At 44.0% G+C, this 21903-nt stretch overlaps 1 protein-coding gene and 1 long non-coding RNA gene across 4 annotated transcripts; one reads left to right on the top strand and one right to left on the bottom strand.

Moving 5' to 3' along the window:
• The first annotated feature begins 782 nt into the window (after nucleotides 1-782).
• slc25a44a (solute carrier family 25 member 44a) lies at nucleotides 783-17765 on the top strand. 3 transcript variants are annotated; one of them, XM_054743093.2, is made up of 5 exons: nucleotides 783-1907; nucleotides 10303-10468; nucleotides 15767-16449; nucleotides 16561-16688; nucleotides 16808-17765. In XM_054743093.2, exons 2-5 carry the CDS (start codon nucleotides 10446-10448, stop codon nucleotides 16997-16999), a joined length of 1026 nt encoding a protein of 341 aa, XP_054599068.1. In that variant the 5' UTR covers nucleotides 783-1907; nucleotides 10303-10445; the 3' UTR covers nucleotides 17000-17765. The 3 variants fall into 3 exon arrangements, with proteins under 3 accessions (XP_054599068.1, XP_054599069.1, XP_015807670.1); XM_054743094.2 differs by lacking the exon at nucleotides 10303-10468 and adding an exon at nucleotides 4924-5704 and having other exon boundaries at nucleotides 788-1907; XM_015952184.3 differs by lacking the exon at nucleotides 10303-10468 and having other exon boundaries at nucleotides 789-1907.
• On the bottom strand, nucleotides 5660-6681 carry LOC129163901 (uncharacterized). The gene is made up of 3 exons (XR_008563708.1): nucleotides 6596-6681; nucleotides 6241-6336; nucleotides 5660-5794 (listed from the first exon to the last, which is right to left on the bottom strand). It is a non-coding gene; the product is annotated as an uncharacterized lncRNA (long non-coding RNA).
• Nucleotides 17766-21903: the final 4138 nt, after the last annotated feature.

The following is a 21903-nucleotide window of genomic DNA, read 5'->3' as shown; positions in this document are numbered from 1 at the left end:
CTGATGTATTATTGTGTGCTTGTTTTTACATCAGGTACGTTCAGATGTGTTTGGTAAAAATATGATTTGTAAATGTTTTATTGTTTCAACTGCCGGTGGCAGTTGACTGTTATACCTACTGATGGCAGTTAACTGTTTCAACTGTCGGCGGCTGCACTGTCATTGTTGGTACTATTAACTATTTTATATGTTTTATTAAAAAGAAAGTATGTATTGCTCTGAAATGCAAGTTGTTAAATTAATATATTGCTGTTGTTATTAAATGCCACTATACGATCACATGATGGGAAAAAAAAGGAAAAGCAGTAATGAAAGCTGGTGGAGACCGTTGTATGCAGTTGCAGCGCACACACACTGATGTATTATTGTGTGCTGGTTTTTACATCAGATCCTGCCAGTAAATAGCTCTGAAGGGCAGTCCTGTGTCTGTGGCCTGATTGTATGTGTGCGGTGATTTGAGGCGACAAAAAGAAAAACTCCAATAACCCTGGACGGACAAGAAGAAGCTGTCACACTAGGCCCAGCTAGCTAGCTTAACCCATCCAGAACTCTCCCCCCTCCTGGATAAAGATGGTGAAATACTACAGCTACAGAATTTTAAATACAAATTTAATAACATTCAATGTTCTCTTCAGGAATATGAGAAAGTATGTAAGGCGCTACCAGTGACTTTGATACAAATGATAAAAAAACACAATTCTCTTCTCTAATGTTCAAATAAAACTTCCTAATTTATTAATAGGAGAATTGAACATCACAGAAAGAAAATGTGAAAATAAATTTTTAAATGGAGCCTTTAAAAAATATATCTATCATGATTATGATAGAAAGATTAAACTAAAAATATTAGGAAATCCAATAATTGAAGGAAAACAACAACAATTTCTAAAATGGATATATTGCCCAAAGTAAAAGAAATGCAATTTAAAATTCTTAACAACTACTATCCATCAGCAGAGACACTGAGGAAGAGATTTGGTTTTGAAGTTGACCCTTGTGAATTCTGTCAGGGAAGCCCCTGAAGGACTAGAACACTTATTTTTCAGTAAGAAGTTTTGGGAAGAAGTCCATTGTTGGTTAAGAAATGAAATAAGAGAACTTGATCATTTTACAAATGAAGATATTCTTATTTACAATTCTAAATTAAATGGGAATAATTCATCGTTAATTAACATTATTATTATTATGGGTAAATACCACATCCACAAAAGCAAATGAAAAAAAAACAACTGCCAAACATGAACTGTTTCATAAATGAATTCCATATGTTCTTATCCACTTTGATTCGTATTAAAAATTCAAATGCAACTGCAAAAGCCATTTGTCATGCTGCAGAAAAATGTTTAATCTTGTAACAATGTTTTTACTTTGTGATATAAGTGCCTCTTTTTAAGTTTCTCATTTGTTTTTCTTTTATTGTTACTAAGGATGCCTTGTATGTTTCCATTATGTGTTGTTGTCTCACGAGAAATTGTAATAAGCATTTATTGATGATAATAAAAAAATGTTGGTAAAACTGAATCTTTGTAGGACTGCCATAATTGTTGTACCTTATATTTTGTGCAAATAAAAATAAATAAATAAATAAATACATAAATACACCTAGCTATCCCATCATGCAACGCGCTACAGCACCCGATACGTCACCTGACAAGGACCGATTCATATCGCAACGGCCTGTAAAGTAAATAATTATTTGTTCTACAAACGAAACATTCATTTTCATTATATTCCTTACGGTATTTTAACAAAAGACACGATAAGAATCAGGTATAAGTGCAGAGAGCGTCGGTGACCTTTCACCTTTGAGCTGGAGCGCAGCAGTAATGGCGGACAGACCCGACCCAACGAGCACAGCAGACCGTCTCCGCGTGTGGACACGGGAGGTGCGCTAAACGAGCTCTCAGGTACATCCGCTCTGCTTGTTCGGGTAAAACTCATCTTTGAAATAGAATTTCAGCCAGTGTGCGCGCGCACGCGGATGTATTGTTGTTGCACGTGCTTCCTTGTCTCAGCAGCAGCAGGAACACCACAGTAAGATATGAACTGGTGATGTTTACTGAGCGGAGCTACAGCTGATGGTGTTATTAGAGTGTGCTTTTATTATATTTGTTATGGTCGGAACTGCTATTGCGTCATCAACACGTTAAACTTCCTCTTCCCGTCTATATCGACATAAATATTGGACAATTCATGTGCATTTGCCCGAATTATAAGTGTTTGTTTTCAAATGGGAGGTTCCCACCGCCTGTGCATTTGCCCGAATTATAAGTGTTTGTTTCAAAATGGGAGGTTCCCACCGCCGCCATTTTGGCCGTGTCACACCTCTCGTCACGCCCAGGCAATCCTAAATGGGGAAAGAGGTGGGGCTAATAATTCTGACTCAAATGTTTTGCTAGCTGTTTGTGAAAAGGTGAAATGCCTTGGCCTTGTTATAACTGATGAAATGACAGCTGATGATGACACACACACAACAGTGTAAGCTCTATGCACGGGCACGTTAGTTTAGCTTTTGCTCCTCCTGTCAGACGCTCTGTTTAAGGCATTTTGCACACTGCTCATAATGCCCTTTTGTGGTCATCCTACAAACAATGCAGCATGCAGAAGCCACTTGTTGCTTACAGTGATGTGTTTAGATTCCTCCTTAAAAAATCCAGAGAGGGGAGTGCCAGCCAGGTGTTTGTTACTCCAGGTGTTAGTACTTTTAAAGCTCTTTTAAGATAACTAATGTTTTGGAGAACGCCTGGAAGGTTCAGATAACAGCATCATTTATAGGGTTGGGCATCGTTTCATTTTGAACGATTCCAATTTGTTGTTTTGATTCCAGTTCCAATCGATTCCCGATTCCAATTCTTTCAAGACATTCCATGTGTTAAATTAGCTAGCTAACCACAGGTCCTACTTGATGAAATAATCTTAACTCCAAAATGAATTTTAACTCTATGAATAATAGCATCACCTTCATTTAGACAAACATGTTTTGGAGAACAAAAGAAAAAGACTTGCAGCACAACCAGTGTGTTTTTTTTCTGACCACAACCAAAGTCTGGAAGAAGCCTCTGGGATGAGAGGCTAAATGCCTCCAACATATCCAGAAACATCCAGCTGTTTTCAGCTAAAACTCTCAGGATGATCATGTCCAGGATGGCTGAGAACTACACCTCCATGCTGCAGCAGCATTCAGTCAGAACAGAAAGTGAAGCTTAAATGTAGCTGGCTGTTTCTGACTGCTGACGCTCCGTGTGTGTTTTTATTTCTGCAGTGAGACAAACTCACCTCACACCGTCCAGAGTTTGTTCTTTAAAGCTTCTATTAAATCCACCGTGTTGATGTATTTTAGCAAGTTTCCTCTACAGGAGTTAAAGCTGGGCAGACGTGTTTGTTTATATTTGGCCTCTGCGCGCCGGGAGGGGGGACTCGGTGCTGCACACAGACAGCTGGTGTGATCAGCTCTGAAAAGCGTTGATCACAATTTGCAGATCACGTTTATTTTTCACGGAGATCGGCCGCGGATTCCTCTTCCGTCGGCATACTAGGAATCAAAATAAAAAACTTTGAACGATTCCGGGGAAAATGAACAGTTGGAACCGGTTCCAATCGATGCTCGATGCCCAACCCTAAAATCACTGATCCTAATGTGAGCTGTTGTTGCTACTCATCCAGCCTAAGGAAGCACTGGTTGAAGCGTTTGTGTGTTGACTCTTCTTAATTATGTTGGTTTTATATATTATGTTTTTATAATATAAACATATTTTCACTTAAATGTTTTAATATAGATTTCTTTTACCCTGGTAAGGTCTACTCAGGGGTTCTGGAGGGGAGGGTCCGGCGGATAGTTGAACCTCAGATTCAGGAAGAGAAATGTGGTTTTCGTCCTGGCCGTGGGACACTGGACCAGCTCTATACCCTTAGGGCAGGGGCGGGCAATCCTGGTCCTCGAGGGCCACAATCCCACATGTTTTACTGTTTTCCCTGTTTCAACGCACCTGATTTCAATCAGCAGGAGATTAGCTGGCTTCTGCAGCTTGATGAGCTGCTGAATCAACTGTGTTGGAACTGGGAAATAACAAAAAGATGGAGGATACCGGCCCTCGAGGACTGGAGTTGCCCACCCCTGCCTTAGGGGGTCCTGGAGGATGCGTGGGAGTTCACCCAACCAGTCTACATGTGTTTTGTAGATTTGGAGAAGGTGTTCGACAGCGACCCTCGGGGGGCCCTGTGGGAGGTACTCCGGGAGTATGGGGTACCAGGCCCTCTGATACGGGCTGTTAGGTCCCTGTATGACCGGTGTCAGAGCTTGGTCCGCATTGCCGGCAGTGCAGTAAGTCGAGCTTCTTCCCAGTGAGAGTTGGACTCCACCAAGGCTGCCCTTTGTCACCGATTCTGTTCATAACCTTTATGGACAGGATTTCTAGGTGCAGCCAAGGTGTGGAGGGCATCTGTTTTGGTGGTCTGAGGATCAGGTCTCTGCTTTTTGCAGATGATGTGGTCCTGTTGGCTTCATCAGAAGGTGATCTTTAGCTCTCATTGCAGTGGTTCACAACCGAGTGTGAAGCTGCTGGGATGAGGATCAGCTCCTCTAAATCTGAGACCATGGTCTTGAGTCAGAAAAGGGTAGAATGCCTTCTCCGGGTCAGGGATGAGATCCTGCCTCAAATGGAGGAGTTTTAAGTATCTCAGGGTCTTGTTCACGAGTGAGGGAAAGCTGGAGCATGAGATCAACAGGTGGATTGGTGCTGCATCTGCAGTGATGCAGGCGTTGTACCAGTCTGTCGTGGTGAAGAGAGAGCTGAGTCAGAAGGAAAAGCTCTGGATTTACCGGTCAATATACGTTCCCATCCTCACCCATGGTCACGAGCTTTGGGTAGTGACTGAAAGAACGGGATCACGGATATAAGCAGCTGACATGAGTTTTTTCTGCAGGGTGCCTGGGCTCTTCCTTAGAAATAGGGTGAGAAGCTCTGTCATCCGGGAGGGGCTCACAGTAGACCTGCTACTCCACATCGAGAGGAGCCAGTTGAGGTGGCTCGGGCATCTGGTCAGGATGCCTCCCGGTGAGGTTTTCCAGGCACATCCAACCGGGAGGAGGCCTAAAGGTAGACCCAGGACACGGTGGAGGGACTATGTCTCTCACCTGGCCAGGGAACGCTTTAGGATTCCCCCTTAGGAGCTGGCCCAAGTGGCTGGGGAGAGGGAAGTCTGGGCCTCTCGACATAGGCTGCTGCTCCCACAACCCGACTCTGGATATGTGGCCAAAAATGGATAGATGGATGGATGGGTGAATGTCTGTTAATTTTATGTATTTTACTTTGCATTTTTTGTTGTTTTAACGTTCACAATATCTAATACATTTCACCTTATTTTATATGGGACCAGTGTGTCTGTTAAATCAAGTCTTTTACTACTACTACAAATATACACAGTGATCACACATGGACAAAGGTAATTTAGCAATGGTAAATAAAATTAAATGAGTATCGGCAGCAGTGTTTGTCTGATGTATTTAGCTTCTGTTAGGGATAAAAGCTTTATATTGTCCATGTGGGTCTGAGTATCTGTCCCCAGTTCTCCAGACACAATAATTTGGTGTTACAACCCTGTGACCATGTCCCGCTGCACGGAGGCTCCTTCCACTGTTGTCTGGGAAGCCGGAGCACCCCCTCTGCACAACACCAGGTGCATCTGATCCAGGAGGAGCTACTGGGTAATGTTTCATCCATGATGTCAAACAAGAGACTTGGGTCAGGTGTTTAGCGGCTCTCCAGCAGTCTGGGATGTTTCCAAGTTCAGGGATCTGATAAAAGATTAGACAAAGAAGATGATGGTTAATAATTGCTACACGCTAATGAAGAGTGTTAAAAACAACCTGAACATAATATTTACTTTACCAGTGTGGAATGTCTGAAAACTGTAGAGCTCTCTGCAAATACATTTGAGCTATTTTACTTATCTTTAACTAATGACTAAAAAATTAAAGACAAATGATAACACTCCACCCAATACAAATTATATGTTGGTCTATGGATGCTTTGAACGATTATTATTAGTGAAGTAGAATTTGTATCCAACCTACGTATTACAATAAATACTTTTCACCAACAGTGAAATGGGTTCTGCACACCTGTACACACGAAGAGAAGAACCTAAAAATAATATAAACTCTTCAGCAATCCTTTGTTGTAACTCCTCAACTCGACGTGCGTCTTGAACTAAAAGACTTTCTTCTAGAGGTCCTCTCACCTGTTCTGTTGGTGCAGAGATGTTCCACGAGCTTCTCCAGTTCTGCTCCTGGCTCTGGTTTCTGTACCAGACCCCGTGAGGCTCTCATCATGAAAACTGATGTGGAAAAATAAAGAACCCATTTCACTACAAAACAAGAGGCCACAACAATATTTGACTGACATCATAGGAGTCAGAAAGCTATTAGCAGTATTAGTTCATGTTTGCTAATACTAGCAGGCTTCCATGCTATTTATTACTTTTGAAGATGGAAATAATCCCTAAATAACCATTTTAAAACATACTTCGTTACCATAGAAACACGTTAAACTAAATGATTCAGGTTAGACGTTTATATTGTTTGTTTTTCACTTACCGGTCATTGGGCCATATTGATTCAGGTGAACTGCGACAGGTGTTCTGCTCTCGGTTGTTCACCGTGGCAGAACGTGTCCCCATATCCGGAGGGGCGTGGCCTAAGGATTATAGGGAGCCTTATTTCGGATTGGTTATTTTTGAGCTGGCTAGTCCCTCCCCTCATGTGCCTCTCTGCCTGTGAGTGACCAGACTTAAGCGCCGCGTGATTTTTATCTTGAGAGGCGCTATAGAAATGATATTTTTGTCTTCGTCTTCTTCTTCTTCAGACTCTTTCTGTGCAGAATTAAACAGAGGACAAGTCTGGCAGGCCAGGCTACGAAATCCATGGCACATGACAAGCGGAGTTAGAATATAGCATTTTTAGCCCCATTGACTTGCATTTGTTTTTTTGTTTTGTTTTTTGGGGGGGGGGGGGGGTTGTGTTTTTTTTTTGTTTGTTCTTCCAGGGCCCGTGGTCCGGAAGTAGATGGGTGTGATTTAGACTCCTTGTACCCAAGGGAAGGGTGAGAGTTCTGGGACCACGTATGTGTAAGCTAGCTAGCTGGGCCTAGCTAGTTTGGATTTGTTACAGCACCTTTAACTTTGTAACCTGTTGATACAAATTCTACACAGTCAAATGGAGGTAGGCACATAAAACCAATAATACACAATGCACAAAAATGACTTGTGCTCACAAATGTAACCAGCCAAAATAGACATTTCTTCCTACACAAGGCTCTTGTCCAGTCAGGAAAGTTAGCATTTCAACATGTTCTGGAGAAAGGCTTGCTCTCTTTTGAGAGCAGATGTTCCCAGCTGCAGAGAAGATCCGTTAAGATCCGTTCCGATGGGGTGGCAGGGGTGCACAGAAAAGATGTAGCTAGCTGAGCTTAGTGTGGCTAAATCTTTTCTGTGAAACGATCTTGATTTTCACTCCACCATCTTCACTCACCATGTTCCAGTCTTCACTCAGGTAGTGGCAGGACCAAGCCCCCACAATGCGGGACAGAAATTGAGACAAATGCGGAAGTGAAATAAATTGCAGTTCCACCCTCATCTTTTAGGGGATTGACTCCCATGTTAAAAATACCAATTTCACAGCAGAAATAAACATGTTTACAGCCTGGTTCCAAAACATGTTTTTGGTTTAAATGATCTAGTTTACACTCATGACAACTCTGAGGGGGGTACATTTTTCTCACTCTTCTGTTTAAGTGTATTAAAAGCCTAAAATGAGCATCAGACCCACGTGACCACAGAGCTAGCTCCGGGGAAAGGCCTCGGTCTGAGCCTCGGCCTCGCCTGAAAACTGTTCCGCCATTTTCAGTCTCTCAACTTAGACCATTAGTTGTAGCGTTTGCGTATTCTTTTTTAGATATTATTTGTGCAATTGTTGGACAAAATGACTTGCTGTGGCATTAATTGCACTAATAGAGCGTCCAAGGACTCTCCACTTCATTTTTTTCAGTAAGTAAAATTATATTTATGTATTTTAGGTCACTGCTGAGCTTAGATTTTAACATGTACTGTTTAACCATGAATTTTAAATGTAATAGGGTAAAACCCAGTGCATTTAACATAATGCTGCACTTTAGAAAATGGGTTGAAATATAACATGTTGGTGGAGCTGGGTTCCGACTATCGGCTTGTGGAGCTCTCGGGAGACCGATGTTTTCCACCCGGTTCTCCCCAGCGGCAGCTCTGCGCATCTCAGATTGCAGCGGCGCTTGTCTGCTGTGTGGCTGCCGGCTTGTGGAGCTCTCGGGAGACCTCTGTGTTCCACCCGGTTTTACCCAGCGGTCAGCCCGGCGTATCTCTGACTCAGAAGCTCTGGTGTTGTGCACAGTTAACTCCGGTTGTAGCTAAGTTGCTACCTCCGTTAGCTTGGCTCCCACCTCCGTGTCAGCTTCGGGTTAGCTTCAGGTTAGCTTGTAGCTAGTTTGCCCGGGTGTCGTCAGTTGATCCCAGCCTTACAGCCCCTCCCTCAGCTCCACCTCTCTTCCCTTTTGTGGAATTGTCTGGGCTTGACGGAACCTGTGACACGGTCAAAATGGCGGTGGTGGCCACCTCCCATTTCTCCTCAAAAACGTGTTATTGGAGCCTATGGAAATGAATTGTCCAGTATATATGTCAATGGGCAGGACACACCTAGGTACCACTCTGTAGCACGGCTGGTCCACACATCAGCAGTCAGGGTCAGGGAGCAATTGATAGCTCTGAAGGCCTGCTTTACCTTAAAGATAAACTATATGAAGGTTAGTTTATTTACCAAATTAATAATTCTGTTATATCAAATAAAGTAGGTTAAGATTTAACACAAAGAAAAATAAATATTATGCTTTAATCATTGTTAATTTCTTGATTGCTAACCCTAACCCTTGGTCAGGGTGTTGGCTTGCTGCTGTGTGCACCTGCTGGTGGTGGTCGGAGGGACCGGTGGCACCAGTGCTCCGCAGCCTCGCCTCTGTCAGTATGCCCCAGGGCAGCTGTAGCTGCATCGTAGCTCATCACCACCAGCGTGTGAATTTGTGTGTGCATGACTTATTGTATTGTAAAGTGCCTTGGGGGGTTCCAGGACTCTAGAAGGTGCTATATCAAAAACAGACCATTTACGTGTTTGCCTTTGTTACAGACTTGTCCACTGAAGAGGAAGAGCACATTTATTACCACTGTAACGTAGCGGGATAAAATAAATCATTAGTGTTTGTAACGTTAGAGCAAACACATGACACATACATGATTTACAGGTAATAAAATCACCATCACTACTAGGCGTTTAATGGTAAGCCAAAATCATTCTGGATTCTGTTCAGTGTTTTGAAGAGCTCTGTTTGATAAAGCGGCTCATATGGTGAGCAGAAGCAGGTGTCATCACATGCTGCTGATCTAGCATGATGTTTAATTATTTACAGGTTATTAGTGCAGCTATGAGTGTCACGCTCATACAGACACGTGTTGTGTTTGACTGTTGATGCTCCTGTTTTTATTTCTGCAGCGAGCCTTAAAAACTCTCCTCACACTGCCCACACTCCTTTAAAACTCGTATGAAATAACGAGATTCCTCCGCACCGTGTTTTTGTTGTAGGATGAAAACTTTGCATCAGTTATCCCAGGGGGAAGTTCAGCAGACGTGTTTGTTAACATTTTAGCCATTGTGTCAGCAGTGTGAGAGAAGGGGGGGGAGGGGCGAAGCGACGCCCCCCCCCCCCCCCCCCCCCCCCAAGGCGGTTTACAACTAGTGATGTGCGAGTCATGAACAAATCGTTCAATACTCGCCTTACTTTACTGACTCACGGATCATCATTCACAACCCCAACTGGCTCATGCCTGTTACTGTTAGCAAACAAATTTAATTGGTAAAAATATATCTGGCATATCATTAAAATTGTGTCAAAAACAGCAGCAAGTTTGTTAACTAAAGCTTTTTCTTACCTGTTCTGGGCTGGAAGCTCATTAGTCCACAGTAGTATCGCTATGCTAACAGGCTAATGTTTGAGCCACTCACCCCCTCCCTTCCTGATAGCTAGCTAGCAGTGCTAATCGTAGCATGAGCAAATGACTCAGCTGCTCTATAGAGCTCCGGGAGTTGACGTCACTTCTCCCGGCATGCAACAGTTCAAATCGAAACGGCGCCATTTGGCATGCAGAAGCCGGCAGCTGGACTATTTGTTATTGTCAGAAAACTCAATAAAACGGGAAATATGGTAGATTCCTGTTGTGCCCCAGGATGCAGAACAGACGCGGACGACATAAGGAATGAGCCTTCTACAAGATCCGGAGCGCCGCAAACGTTGGATCATTGTAATAAAACGCGCTAGTGACCGGGCGAAAATGAAGCTGTGGGATCCCGAGAGTAAAGGATTTTGCTTATGCAGCGACCGCTTCATATCAGGTACTTAAACCAACATTTCCTCAACTGTGTATGGTGTTTATTTTAAATGCTTTTATTATGATTCTTAGTGGGCTTCCTAAACTTATTTTGGCGTGGCTTTTTCTGTCTTATTACTCATAGCAACAAGTAAACATCACGTAAGACGTTGCCTCGTGAGTTCTGCGTGCTGCCGTTTCCGTGTTTTATGATCACAGCAATTAACCGGCTAAGCTGTATTTAATGTTTAAGCAATGGTTGATCAATTGTCAGATCACACATAAAAAGCACTTTGTATAGCTATTATCTGTCTCACCGAGACTACTTACGTGTAAATCTGTTATTTGTCTGTCCATCCATCCATTTTCATCCGCGTATCCGGAGTTGGGTTGCGGGGGCAGTAGCGTGACTTCCCTGTCCCCAGCCGCCTGAGCCAGCTCCTCCGGGTAAATCCCAAGGGGTTCCCCGGTCAGGTCCGGTGTTGTGCCGGTAAGAAGCCCGCTCCGACAGCTTCTGGCGTCGGAGCGGGCAGTAGAGTCGAGAGTCTCAGACCTTCTCCCCAGCTCCTCCGGCCGGGGGAATCCTAAGGGGTTCCCCCGGCCAGGTCCAGTAAGAAGTCCGCTCCGACAGCTTCTGGCGTTTTTAAAAAGTATCCCAGGGACACGGTAAGGGTCAGAGATGTTTAGTCTATTTAATTTCTGACTATATAAAACGATTTCTTCTGTTTTAAAGTGTGAAGTAAACTCCGACAAAGTAAAATCCAAGCGGATCCCGTTCATGTTCATGGTTACATCCGTGTTTGTTTACCTTTTTTGCATGCCAAAATGGCGTCCACTAACTGAGAGTCACGTGGGGTCCGGAGCTCTATAGCTGGCCTCACTCACCCCCCCTCTTGCGGGTTTCAGTTCATAGGAGTTACCCAGTGGAAGCTGGAGGTACTACAGGACTCATTCACCCCTCCATCCTGGCTCTTAGCTGCAGAAACTCGGTTTCAAGTTTTTTGACGAAATTCAAATCATTTTACTGTTCAGTTAAGTTACTTAGAACTAAGTGTGCAAAAATGAATTGTCTAGTGTTTCCAAACAATTGTTTAGAAAGTTTTGATGCTGCTTTTGTTCCGTGACTTTCGTCTTTGGCTTTCACGTATCCTTTATTTAAAAATAGATGTCCTCTCGGTTCTTTGTTATAATATATGTTGTCTGTTGTTGTGCTAATGAGCAGACTAAAGACAAAACTCCGTTCCACCACCATTTAAAACAAGAATAAACTGCAGTGCATAAAATAGATGTTTTACTTTTTCTGAGCCACTCGTGTGAGTGGTAGGATTCACATGGAAAGAGGAGCAAATTGAGTTTGAGTGATAATGTAGATTTTATTTTGTACTCAGTGACTCAAATTAATCAAAAAACTCAATTCATTTTGTTGAGTGACTCATTCAAACTCAGTAAAAAGAATCAAGTTTACCATCACTACTTACAGCACAATCAGTCATTCACACCCTGGTGGGGATCAGCTACGATGTAGCTACAGCTGCCCTGGGGTGCACTGACAGGCGTGGCTGCCGTACTGGTACCACCGGTCCCTCCAACCACCACCAGCAGTAGGCCAGGTGGGTTAAGCAACAGACTGAGCGGGGCGAGCACTTAGCTCCTCTGCCACCGTCGCCCAAATTATTCCATCTTTAGTTCATTCTAGTTCCAAATTTTCATAAATCCATCAGTTGGATCCCACAACGAAAAAAATATGTCACTAAATGCTGTATCATCAATGCTTCACATTTATAAGACCCTATTTTTAGGCGGCTAAGTGACTAACAAGCTAAGAGGAAATTCAAACCATCCCAGCAACAGTCTCCTCCTGAACCGGCTGCCATCTTGCTGTGTTTTGGGACATCTCCAGCTCCTCAGGCTTTCCACATGAACAGATCACCATTTATAGGTGACACAAGAGTTCGTTGGTTGTTGTCTACCTGGTTCCCTACGGCTCAAACGCCGGTCCGTGTGTCACCTTTCATGGGCTCGACACACGGGAGGCGACATCGCCTCTCCTCCATTCATTTTCAATGAGACATGAGCGGCAAAGCGATAATCGCGGGTCTCCCTCCTACTAAGCGAAACGCGAAAAACGTGCGTGTGAAATTTTGTGCTCGTGCACGTGTCGTGCACAGGCGATCCAGCGACGCAATCCCAGAAAGTTGAAATATTTTCAACTTTCCATCGCTGTCGCTTGGACGAGGACCAATCAACGGGGGTTTCATTCACTGACCAATGAGCTGACAGGATGCTCCGTACATCTCTGAGCAAACATGAAGGAGAAGTTGATTATTATTATTATGTTTTTTATAGTAAAATCAGAAGTAAGATTTCACATAACTCTAGCAGCACCTTGTGAAACATCATTTCTACCACTTTTTTTTTTTACTCTGAACCACTTAAATAACCTTAATTCCCTCCAACCTGACACAGCCAAACAAAACAACGGAAGTTTTGATTTCACCATGGAACAGAAAGCGTAGAAGAAGAAGAAGAAGAAGAAAATATAATTTCTATAGCGCCTCTCAAGATAAAAATCACGAGGCGCCTCACAAAAACAAAAAATGTAAAAATATAAAAAATCATTTAGAAAATGTTTAAAAATATTTTTAAAATGAGCAAAAATAGACAATTATGATTTTAAAAATGTTAAGAAAGAGAGAGAGTGAATAGGAAAGAGGGAAATCAGTGGATCCTGAGGAAGGTGGAATAGGTGGGGAGAGCAGAATAAAGAGAGAGGGGTTGAAGAAGGTCATACAAAAGCCAGCTTGAACAAGTGAGTCTTCAGCTGCTTTTTAAAGGAGACCACTGAGTCCACTGATCTCAGGCTCAGGGGGAGAGAGTTCCAGAGTCTGGGGGCCACAGCAGCAAATGATCTGTCACCTTTGGTCTTTAGCCTGGTGCTGCACAACCAGTAGGCTTTGATCACTGGACCTCAGGGACCTGCTGGGGGTGTAGGGACTAAGAAGATCACCAATGTAAGATGGTGCTTGTCCATGTAAGGCCCTATAGACCAGAACCAGGATCTTGAAATGAACCCTGAAGTTGACCGGCAGACAGTGAAGCTGGAGGTGAAGCGGGGTGATGTGGGTGTGTTTGGAGGACTTGGCCAGAAGCCGAGCACAGGCATTCTGAACCTCCTGTAGACGGTTCAGGGAGGTTCTGCTCAGACACGTGAAAAGAGAGTTACAATAGTCTAAGCATGAGGAGATTATGGTGTGGAGAACTGTCTCAAGTTCAGAGCGAGAAAGAATGGGACTCAGCTTAGCAATGTTCCTGAGATGGAAGAAGGAAGAGCGAACAAGAGAACTGACATGAGAATCCAGGGTGAGAGCTGGGTCAAAGGTCACACCAAGATTCCTGACAGAAGGTTTGGTGTGAGAAGCAAGCTGACCAAGAGAGTCTCTGACTTTGGGAACCAGCTTGTCTGGGGCACAGATGAGGATCTCAGTCTTATCTTCATTCAGCTGTAGAAAGCTCCCAGCCATTCAGGTTTTGATAGAGTCTAAGCAGGTGTGTAACAGCTGCAGCTTAGACATCTCATGGGGCTTAAAGGAGATGTACAGTTGGATGTCATCTGCATAAAGATGGTAGGAGATTCCTTTGAAGGAGCTCAGGATGTGCTGAAGAGGAAGCAGATAGAGGAGGAAGAGCAGAGGCCCCAGTACAGAACCTTGTGGGACACCATGGGTAAGAGAGGTGGTGGAGGACCTAAACTTGGAGACGGCCACAGAAAAGGAATGTTCAGAGAGATAAGAGAACCACTCCAGAGCAGATCCTGGTAGGCCTACCCAGTCTCTGAGCCTCTCCAGTAGCAGGTGATGGTCAACAGTGTCAAAGGCTGCAGTCAGGTCCAGCAGGACCAGAACAGAACAGTCTCCTGCATCACTGTGAGTCAGAAGGTCATTAGAGACCCTAAGAAGAGCTGTTTCAGTAGAATGAGCTCTACGAAAACCTGACTGGAGGCTATCATAGATGTTCATCAAGAGCAGCTGTGAGGTGTTCAGCCACAACCTTTTCCAAGATCTTGGAGATGAACGGAAGTTTAGAGATGGGTCTGAAGCTGCTATGGAGAGAGGGGTCAAGACTCGGTTTTTTAAGAAGCGGGTGGATTACAGCGTTCTTAAAGTAAGCAGGGACCTGACCAGAAACCAGAGAAGCATTAATTATAGAGAGCACGCTGGGACCGATGGACTGAAAAGCACTTTTAAACAAAAGATGAGGGTAAGATGTCGAGGGGGCATGCAGAGGTCTTCATAGAGTTAACTAGTTTGGTTAACTCAGGCAAAGAAACAGGAGCAAAGCCATCTAGGATGATGGGCCTGGTTGGAGTCGGGAGAGGCAGCAATTCAGTAGACGCGTAGCTTTGCCGCGGGCTGCCTCCCTTGTGTCAGGCAATAAAAGCGACAGCGATGAATTTCGCTGATCGGGGTCATTTGTCGCCTCCCGTGTGTCGAGCCCCTTATAGTTCGTGTAATGGGCTCGACACACGGGAGGCGACATCGCCTCTCCTCCATTCATTTTCAATGAGACATAGGTGGCAAAGCAATAATCGCGGGTCTCCCTCCTACTAAGCGAAACGCGAAAAACGTGCATGTGAAATTTTGCGTTCGTGCACGTGTCGTGCACAGGCGATCCAGCGACGCAATCCCAGAAAGTTGAAATATTTTCAACTTTTCATAGCTGTCGCTCGGACGAGGACCAATCAACGGGGGTTTCATTCACTGACTAATGAGCTGACAGGATGCTCCGTACACCTCCGAGCAAACATGAAGGAGAAGTTGATTATTATTATGTTTTTTATAGTAAAATCAGAAGTAAGATTTCACATAACTCTAGCAGCACCTTGTGAAACATCATATCTACCACTTTTTTTAAACTCTGAACCGCTTAAATAACCTTAATTCCCTCCAACCTGACACAGCCAAACAAAACAACGGAAGTTTTGATTTCACCATGGAACAGAAAGCGTAGACGCGGGCCGCCTCCCGTGTCTCAGGCAATAAAAGCGACAGCGATGAATTTCGCTGATCGCGGTCGTTTGTCGCCTCCCGTGTTTCGAGCCCCTAACACAAGCCCCGTGGATTTCTGAGTTGTTCCTCACTTTAATACGACAATGGCCTTTAGAACTTTAAGAAGCTCCAGTGAATTGTCTGAACATCTTCATCTGTGAACAAAAGCTAGCATTAAAGCTCAGTAAGGTCTGGTCCTAGCTGTGGTTCAAACCCAGTGCTGCTGATAGTGGTAATGTGACTGATGCTCTTTGTTTGAACAATTTTGGTTCTTACAGGCACTATGGAAGCTGCAGAGCTGAGGCTTTAGGGGCGCTGACCGGCACCATGCAGCAGAAAGGGGCCATCCAGATTATTGAATGGGAGGACCTGGACAAGAGGAAGTTCTACTCTTTGGGTGTGTTTATGACCCTGACCACCCGGGCCACCGTCTATCCAGCCAGCCTGATCCGTACCCTTTTGCAGGTTCAGAAGGGAAAGGCTTTGTACTCTGGCACCTTTGATGCTTTCTGCAAGATCCTGCGAGCGGAGGGGATAAGGGGCCTTTACCGCGGCTTCATGATCAATATGTTCACCCTGGTGGCTGGACAGGGCTACATCACCACCTATGAACTGGTGCGCAAGTATGTGTCCTTCCACTCTCCCAGTAACACGGTCAAGTCTGTGGTGGCGGGAGGAGCAGCCTCACTGGTGGCTCAAACCATCACTGTGCCCATAGATGTGGTGTCTCAGCACCTGATGATGCAAGGACAAGGTGAACACTTGACACGCTTCAAGGTCAAACACAAAATGATGCTCGCCACAACCAAACGGAGGCCGACCTTTGGGCAGACGAGGGACATAACGGTGCAAATCTTTGCGGCCGACGGCTTCAGGGGCTTTTACAGGGGCTACGTGGCGTCACTGCTCACGTACATCCCAAACAGCGCCCTCTGGTGGCCTTTCTATCATTTTTATGCAGGTACTTCAACACACTCCCTACAGATGCTTGTTATAGGATTAAAGCCTATAAAACAGTACATGGCAGTGCAAACGGCAGGAATCTGGGTCTGACATGGTTTTCCTCCTTCAGAACAGCTGTCTTTATTGGCACCGAGCCAGTGTCCCCACCTGGTCCTGCAGGCGGTGGCAGGACCAATGGCAGCAGCTACTGCCTCCACCATCACCAACGCCATGGATGTGGTCCGTACCAGAGTCCAGGTAAGGTTACACGCACTCACACACACCACACACACACACACACACACACACACACACACACACACACAGCTTCTGCCCTGAGAGCAGACCAGGTTTCTGACACCCCCCATCTCTCATAGGTGGAGGGGCGTTCATCTGTCACAGAGACCTTCAGGCAGCTGCTGGCCGAGGAAGGTGTCTGGATGATGACCAAAGGGCTGTCAGCTCGCATCATCTCGTCTCTGCCCACGTCGGTGCTCATCGTGGTTGGATATGAGACTCTGAAGAGGCTGAGCCTGCGGGCAGACCTGGTGGAGTCCAGACACTGGTGAAGCAACCAGCGTGTGGGTCAGAGACCATGTCCCATAGCTATCTGTTTGATGCAGGCTGAAGAGGTCTGCTGTAGGAGAGGTAGACGTGACTGGAGACACGTTGATAAAATGTTTTGTTTTATATCAGCTGATCAAAGTGGCTTCGCTGTTATTAGGTGTTTGTCAGCAGTGCAGGTGTTCTGCTGCACCTTCAGCTCTGGTGTTTGCTTCATGTTTGGGACCAGATCATGCGGTCTGTCCCAGTAGGAAGGCTTCTGTAACCATCACCTGATGGTCTATCATCTTCCAGATGTCCAACCAGTTCAGAGAAGGTCTTCTGTTACCTGTCTCAGAGCTTCAGAGTTCTTATTCATTCCAAACAGACTTGTACTAAAAGACGACGGAAGCTTTTAAAGAGATATTTATATTTTTACTCCAACAGGTGAGCTATAAGCCACTTATTCCTCATGGCTGTTCAAATATACATTTATCACTGTTCACAGAGCCCTGCTGCTGGGGTTTATGGTCCGCCTCAGCGACTTGGTGTTTTTCATTCGTGGTGCAGGTCCTGTCCCACGTCACCTGCAGGTTTGTGACGGGTCCGATTTGTTTCTGCAGGATCATGTTTGATAGGCACACGTCATCTTCATCATCAGTAAGTTCGTGCTGCATCTCACATCTGGCCACTAGAGGCAGAACTCGCTTCATAACTGCCATGAAAATGTGAGTTAGTTGAAAATGCAATAGTTTAAAACCATTGTGATTAATAAAATCTGTCATTAAAACATTTCCTGTGTCAGAGGTTTGCAGTTAGTAGAGCTGGACCACTGTCATGTTTCAGCCTTTTGACTGGCAGATGCTAAAACATCCTTTAGCATCAAATCTTATTATATGACTGGATATAAGGTGGACCTGAACTCCGGTATGCTAGCCTATAGTTTCATCATGAAGACACCTGGCTTCTGCACCTTATAGTCATGTTTTCACTTTTTATTTATGAAAACTACAATATGCTTCTGTATGCTGATGGCAGGGTATGTGGCACATAGGTTTCTCCTTTTGAAACAGAGGAAAAAAGCAAAAAATGTATTCATCATTGAGTGCATGTGCGAGTGGCTAGGTGGCAGAAACAAACACAATGTGGCCTGCTATCAATATGCAACGTACTCATTTAAGAAAGTTTACTTACAAAATCCCTGATATATAAACACTACCATCCAAAGGGAGGAGGTGGTCTAGGGAGAAGCTTATTGAAGATTAAATTAAGGTGGGACTTTAAGGCACAGGGCTTGGTTGGTTCCAGTCCTATCTCAAAGACAGGGGCTATGTTGTCTCTATTAGGGACTACCAATCAAAGCCGATCACCATGACGTGGGGTCCCCCAAGGCTCAATTCTAGGACCACTACAATCTCTATATGCTCCCCCTGGGTCAGGTCATTAACATTGCCTATCATAGCTATGCTGATGACACCCAGATCTAACTAGCCTTATCACCAAGTGACTATCGGCCACTGGACTCACTCTGTCAGTGCCTAGAACAAGTAAACGACTGGATGCAGTCAAACTTCCTTCAACTAAACAAAGACAAGACTGAAGTTATTGTCTTTGGCAACAAGAAGGATAGAATGGATGTTATTGGTCAGCTAGACTCCAGGGGAATAAAGAAAAAAACCCAGGTTAGAAATCTTTGTGTTATTAATGACTCAGACCTGAACTTCTCGGGACATACAGGTCCTTCTCAAAAAATTAGCATATTGTGATAAAGTTCATTATTTTCTGCAATGTACGGATAAACAGACTTTCTTATATATTTGATTCATTACACACAACTGAAGCAGTTCAAGCTTTTTATTGTTTCTAATATTGATGATTTTGGCATACAGCTCATGAAAACCCAAAATTCCTATCTAAAAAAAATTAGCATATTTCACCCGACCAATAAAAGAAAAGTGTTTTTAATACAAAAAGTCAACCTTCAAATAATTATGTTCAGTTATGCACTCAATACTTGGTCGGGAATCCTTTTGCAGAAATGACTGCTTAAATGCAGCGTGGCATGGAGGCAATCAGCCTGTGGCACTGCTGAGGTGTTATGGAGGCCCAGGATGCTTCGATAGCGGCCTTAAGCTCATCCAGAGTGTTGGGTCTTGCGCCTCTCAACTTTCTCTTCACGATATCCCACAGATTCTCAATGGGGTTCAGGTCAGGAGAGTTGGAAGGCCAATCGAGCACAGGAATACCATGGTCAGTAAACCATTTACCAGTGGTTTTGGCACTGAGCAGGTGCCAGGTCGTGCTGAAAAATGAAATCTTCATCTCCATACAGAGATGGAAGCATGACGTGCTCCAATATCTCCTGATAGCTAGCTGCATTGACCCTGCCCTTGATAAAACACAGTGGACCAACACCATCAGCTGACATGCCACCCCAGATCATCACTGACTGTGGGTACTTGACACTGGATTTCAGGCATTTTGGCATTTTCCTCTGCCCAGTGGCAGTGGTAGTTATTTGTGTCTATGGAGGACTCTTAAGAAGTCGAAGCTGGTTCAGCTTTGTTCTGAAGGAACCGTCTGCAGTCAGCTGTAGCATGTGTAATGAAGTCAATAGAGGGTAAATTGGATTAAATAAATTGCTTAAGAGCTATTTATTTCTATTCTTATTACAAGTTTATTCCTATAGGCATGCATTTGTCCTTTTGATGTTGCTTCAACTCAAGCCCCCACAATGCGGGTGAAAAATTGAGGCCAACGCGGAAGTACCAAAAACTGCAGTTCCACCCTCATCCACTAGGGGCTGGTGTCAGAAGCGAGCAAATCCTCATTGACTCCCATGTTAAATATACCAATTTCACAGCAGAAATAAACATGTTTACAGCCTGGTACCAAAACATGTTTTTTGTTTAAATGATCTAGTTTACACTCATGACAACTCTGAGGGGGTGGATTTTTTTCTCACTTCTGTTTAAGTGAATTAAAAGCCTAAAATTCTGTGTAATGAATGAGCATCTGACCCACGTGACCACAGAGCTAGCTCCGTGGAAAGGCTTCAGTAGAGCCTCGGTCTGGCTTGGAAACTGTTCCGGGATTTAGAGTCTCTGTGTTTGTGTATTCTTTTCTGGATATTATTTGTGCAATTGTTGGACAAAATGACTTGCTGTGGCATTAATTGCACTAATAGAGCATCCAAGGAGTCTCCACTTCATTTTTTTCGGTAAGTAAAATTATATTTATGTATTTTAGGTCACTGCCGAGCTGAGCTTAGATTTTAACATGTACCGTTTAACCATGAAATTTAAATGTAATAGGGTAAAACCCAGTGCATTTAACATAATGCTGCACTTTAGAAAATGGGTTGAAATATAACATGTTGGTGGAGCTGGGTTCCGACTATCGGCTTGTGGAGCTCTCGGGAGACCTGTTTTCCACTCGTTTCTCCCCTCCCCGCAGCTTGGCGCATCTCTGTCGAGTAGCCCCTGGCTGCATCCCGGAGATCGGGGCGGGGCTAAATGTGGGCGGGGTTAAACGTTTAGAGGTGGGTGGAGACAACTATTTGACTCCTGCCCCTCTCTCAATGGAACCAGGAAACCGTGAGTAGCCCCTTTCTAAGGATTAGAAAGCCCTAAAAACCCACAAAACCCATGTAAAGCATAACATTGGTAATCAAATGACTTGTTTGCTGGATGTCATGATAATTTTAAAGAGCAGATAATTACAGGCGCCATTTTTGATCCAATCTGTTCTGATATTTTTATTCTTTTTTCTACTTTTGTATGGTATGTGTATTTATAGCACATAGGTATTTGTGTCTTTTAGCTATACTTTTGGTACCTATATAAAAGGTTCAGGCATTTGATAGACTATTCTTTAAACCTGTCAAAACCATTTTAATAGTTGATTTTATCAATGCCGCCTTTATTTTAATAGTCATTTCCCAAGTGAGTGTAAAACAGTACAGACACGGGTAAATTTGTTGTACACTCAGTTATATCAGCTACATTAAGAGGACCAGAGACTTAAATTGTGCTGATACTTCTTAAAACATGCCAGGGTTTGAGGCGGGGTGGTGAGACATTGTGTGAGACACCCAAGAATGCAGACTAAATTTTTCAAAAAAGGTAAATTTAATAGAGCAAACAGCCAACACAGGAAAAAAAAAAGTACAAACAAATGAACCAAAAAGCACACAAAAAGCAAGAGAACCTCCAAAAAAACAATGTGAGGAGGAAAAAGAATGCAAAAACTGTGACACCGCTGTACTATGGCATTTCAAAGCCAGAAAACACCCTGATCTTCCTTTTTTCCTCAATTTCTCTGCAGAACTCCTCATAGTCTGACTGAAAACTAAACATGAACAGGAACAGTTCCCTGCAATCGTTCATCTCCTCTTCATCTAGGCCATCACAGAAGCATAACCTCTCCACTGCCCTCCGGCAAGCTTCCCTGTCCATGGTGATGACCTGGGGAAGGGAAAGGCTTCTTTTGAAGGACCTTGTGGTACACCACCTTGCTGCCTCAAAGGTGTCCTCAAGCAGAGAATTCTCCTAATCAAAAATAAAGACAATATTAAAATTACTGCTGTCAAGAGATTAAAAACATATTTTACATTAATTATGTATGATCTGAAAGTAATCTAATCTTTTAATTTAATCTAATAACTGTACATAATATAAGCCTTATTTTCAATGCTAACAGCTAACCAAACAGCTGATGCTGTGGTCTTTACAAACTGCAGCACGGATGTGCGTCTGATACAGGAGAGAAGCTGTCAGCAGCCTTGATGCTCAGTGACACACCCATTACATCCAAATGGTAACAATAACTTTGGAAAAAGTTGCAAGAAGGGTGAAAAAAACAGAGTAAAGATAACAAGGTCGCTGAAATAAACACTGCTGCAGCTAATCTCTCACCGGTCTTGTCACTG

The sequence above is a fragment of the Nothobranchius furzeri genome, chromosome 14 (assembly GCF_043380555.1).
Source record: "Nothobranchius furzeri strain GRZ-AD chromosome 14, NfurGRZ-RIMD1, whole genome shotgun sequence".
Classification (NCBI taxonomy): Eukaryota; Metazoa; Chordata; class Actinopteri; order Cyprinodontiformes; family Nothobranchiidae; genus Nothobranchius; species Nothobranchius furzeri.
This window is presented reverse-complemented; position numbering and strand designations above follow the sequence as displayed.

What these genes read in the sequence shown, in the direction of transcription:
- slc25a44a (XM_054743093.2), top strand. Translation starts at nt 10,446, where the DNA reads ATGCAGCGACCGCTTCATATCAG. An exon ending in CAGCGACCGCTTCATATCAG is followed by an intron (nt 10,469 to 15,766) that starts GTACTTAAACCA and finishes TGGTTCTTACAG; the next exon opens with GCACTATGGAAGCTGCAGAG. An exon ending in TTTCTATCATTTTTATGCAG is followed by an intron (nt 16,450 to 16,560) that starts GTACTTCAACAC and finishes TTCCTCCTTCAG; the next exon opens with AACAGCTGTCTTTATTGGCA.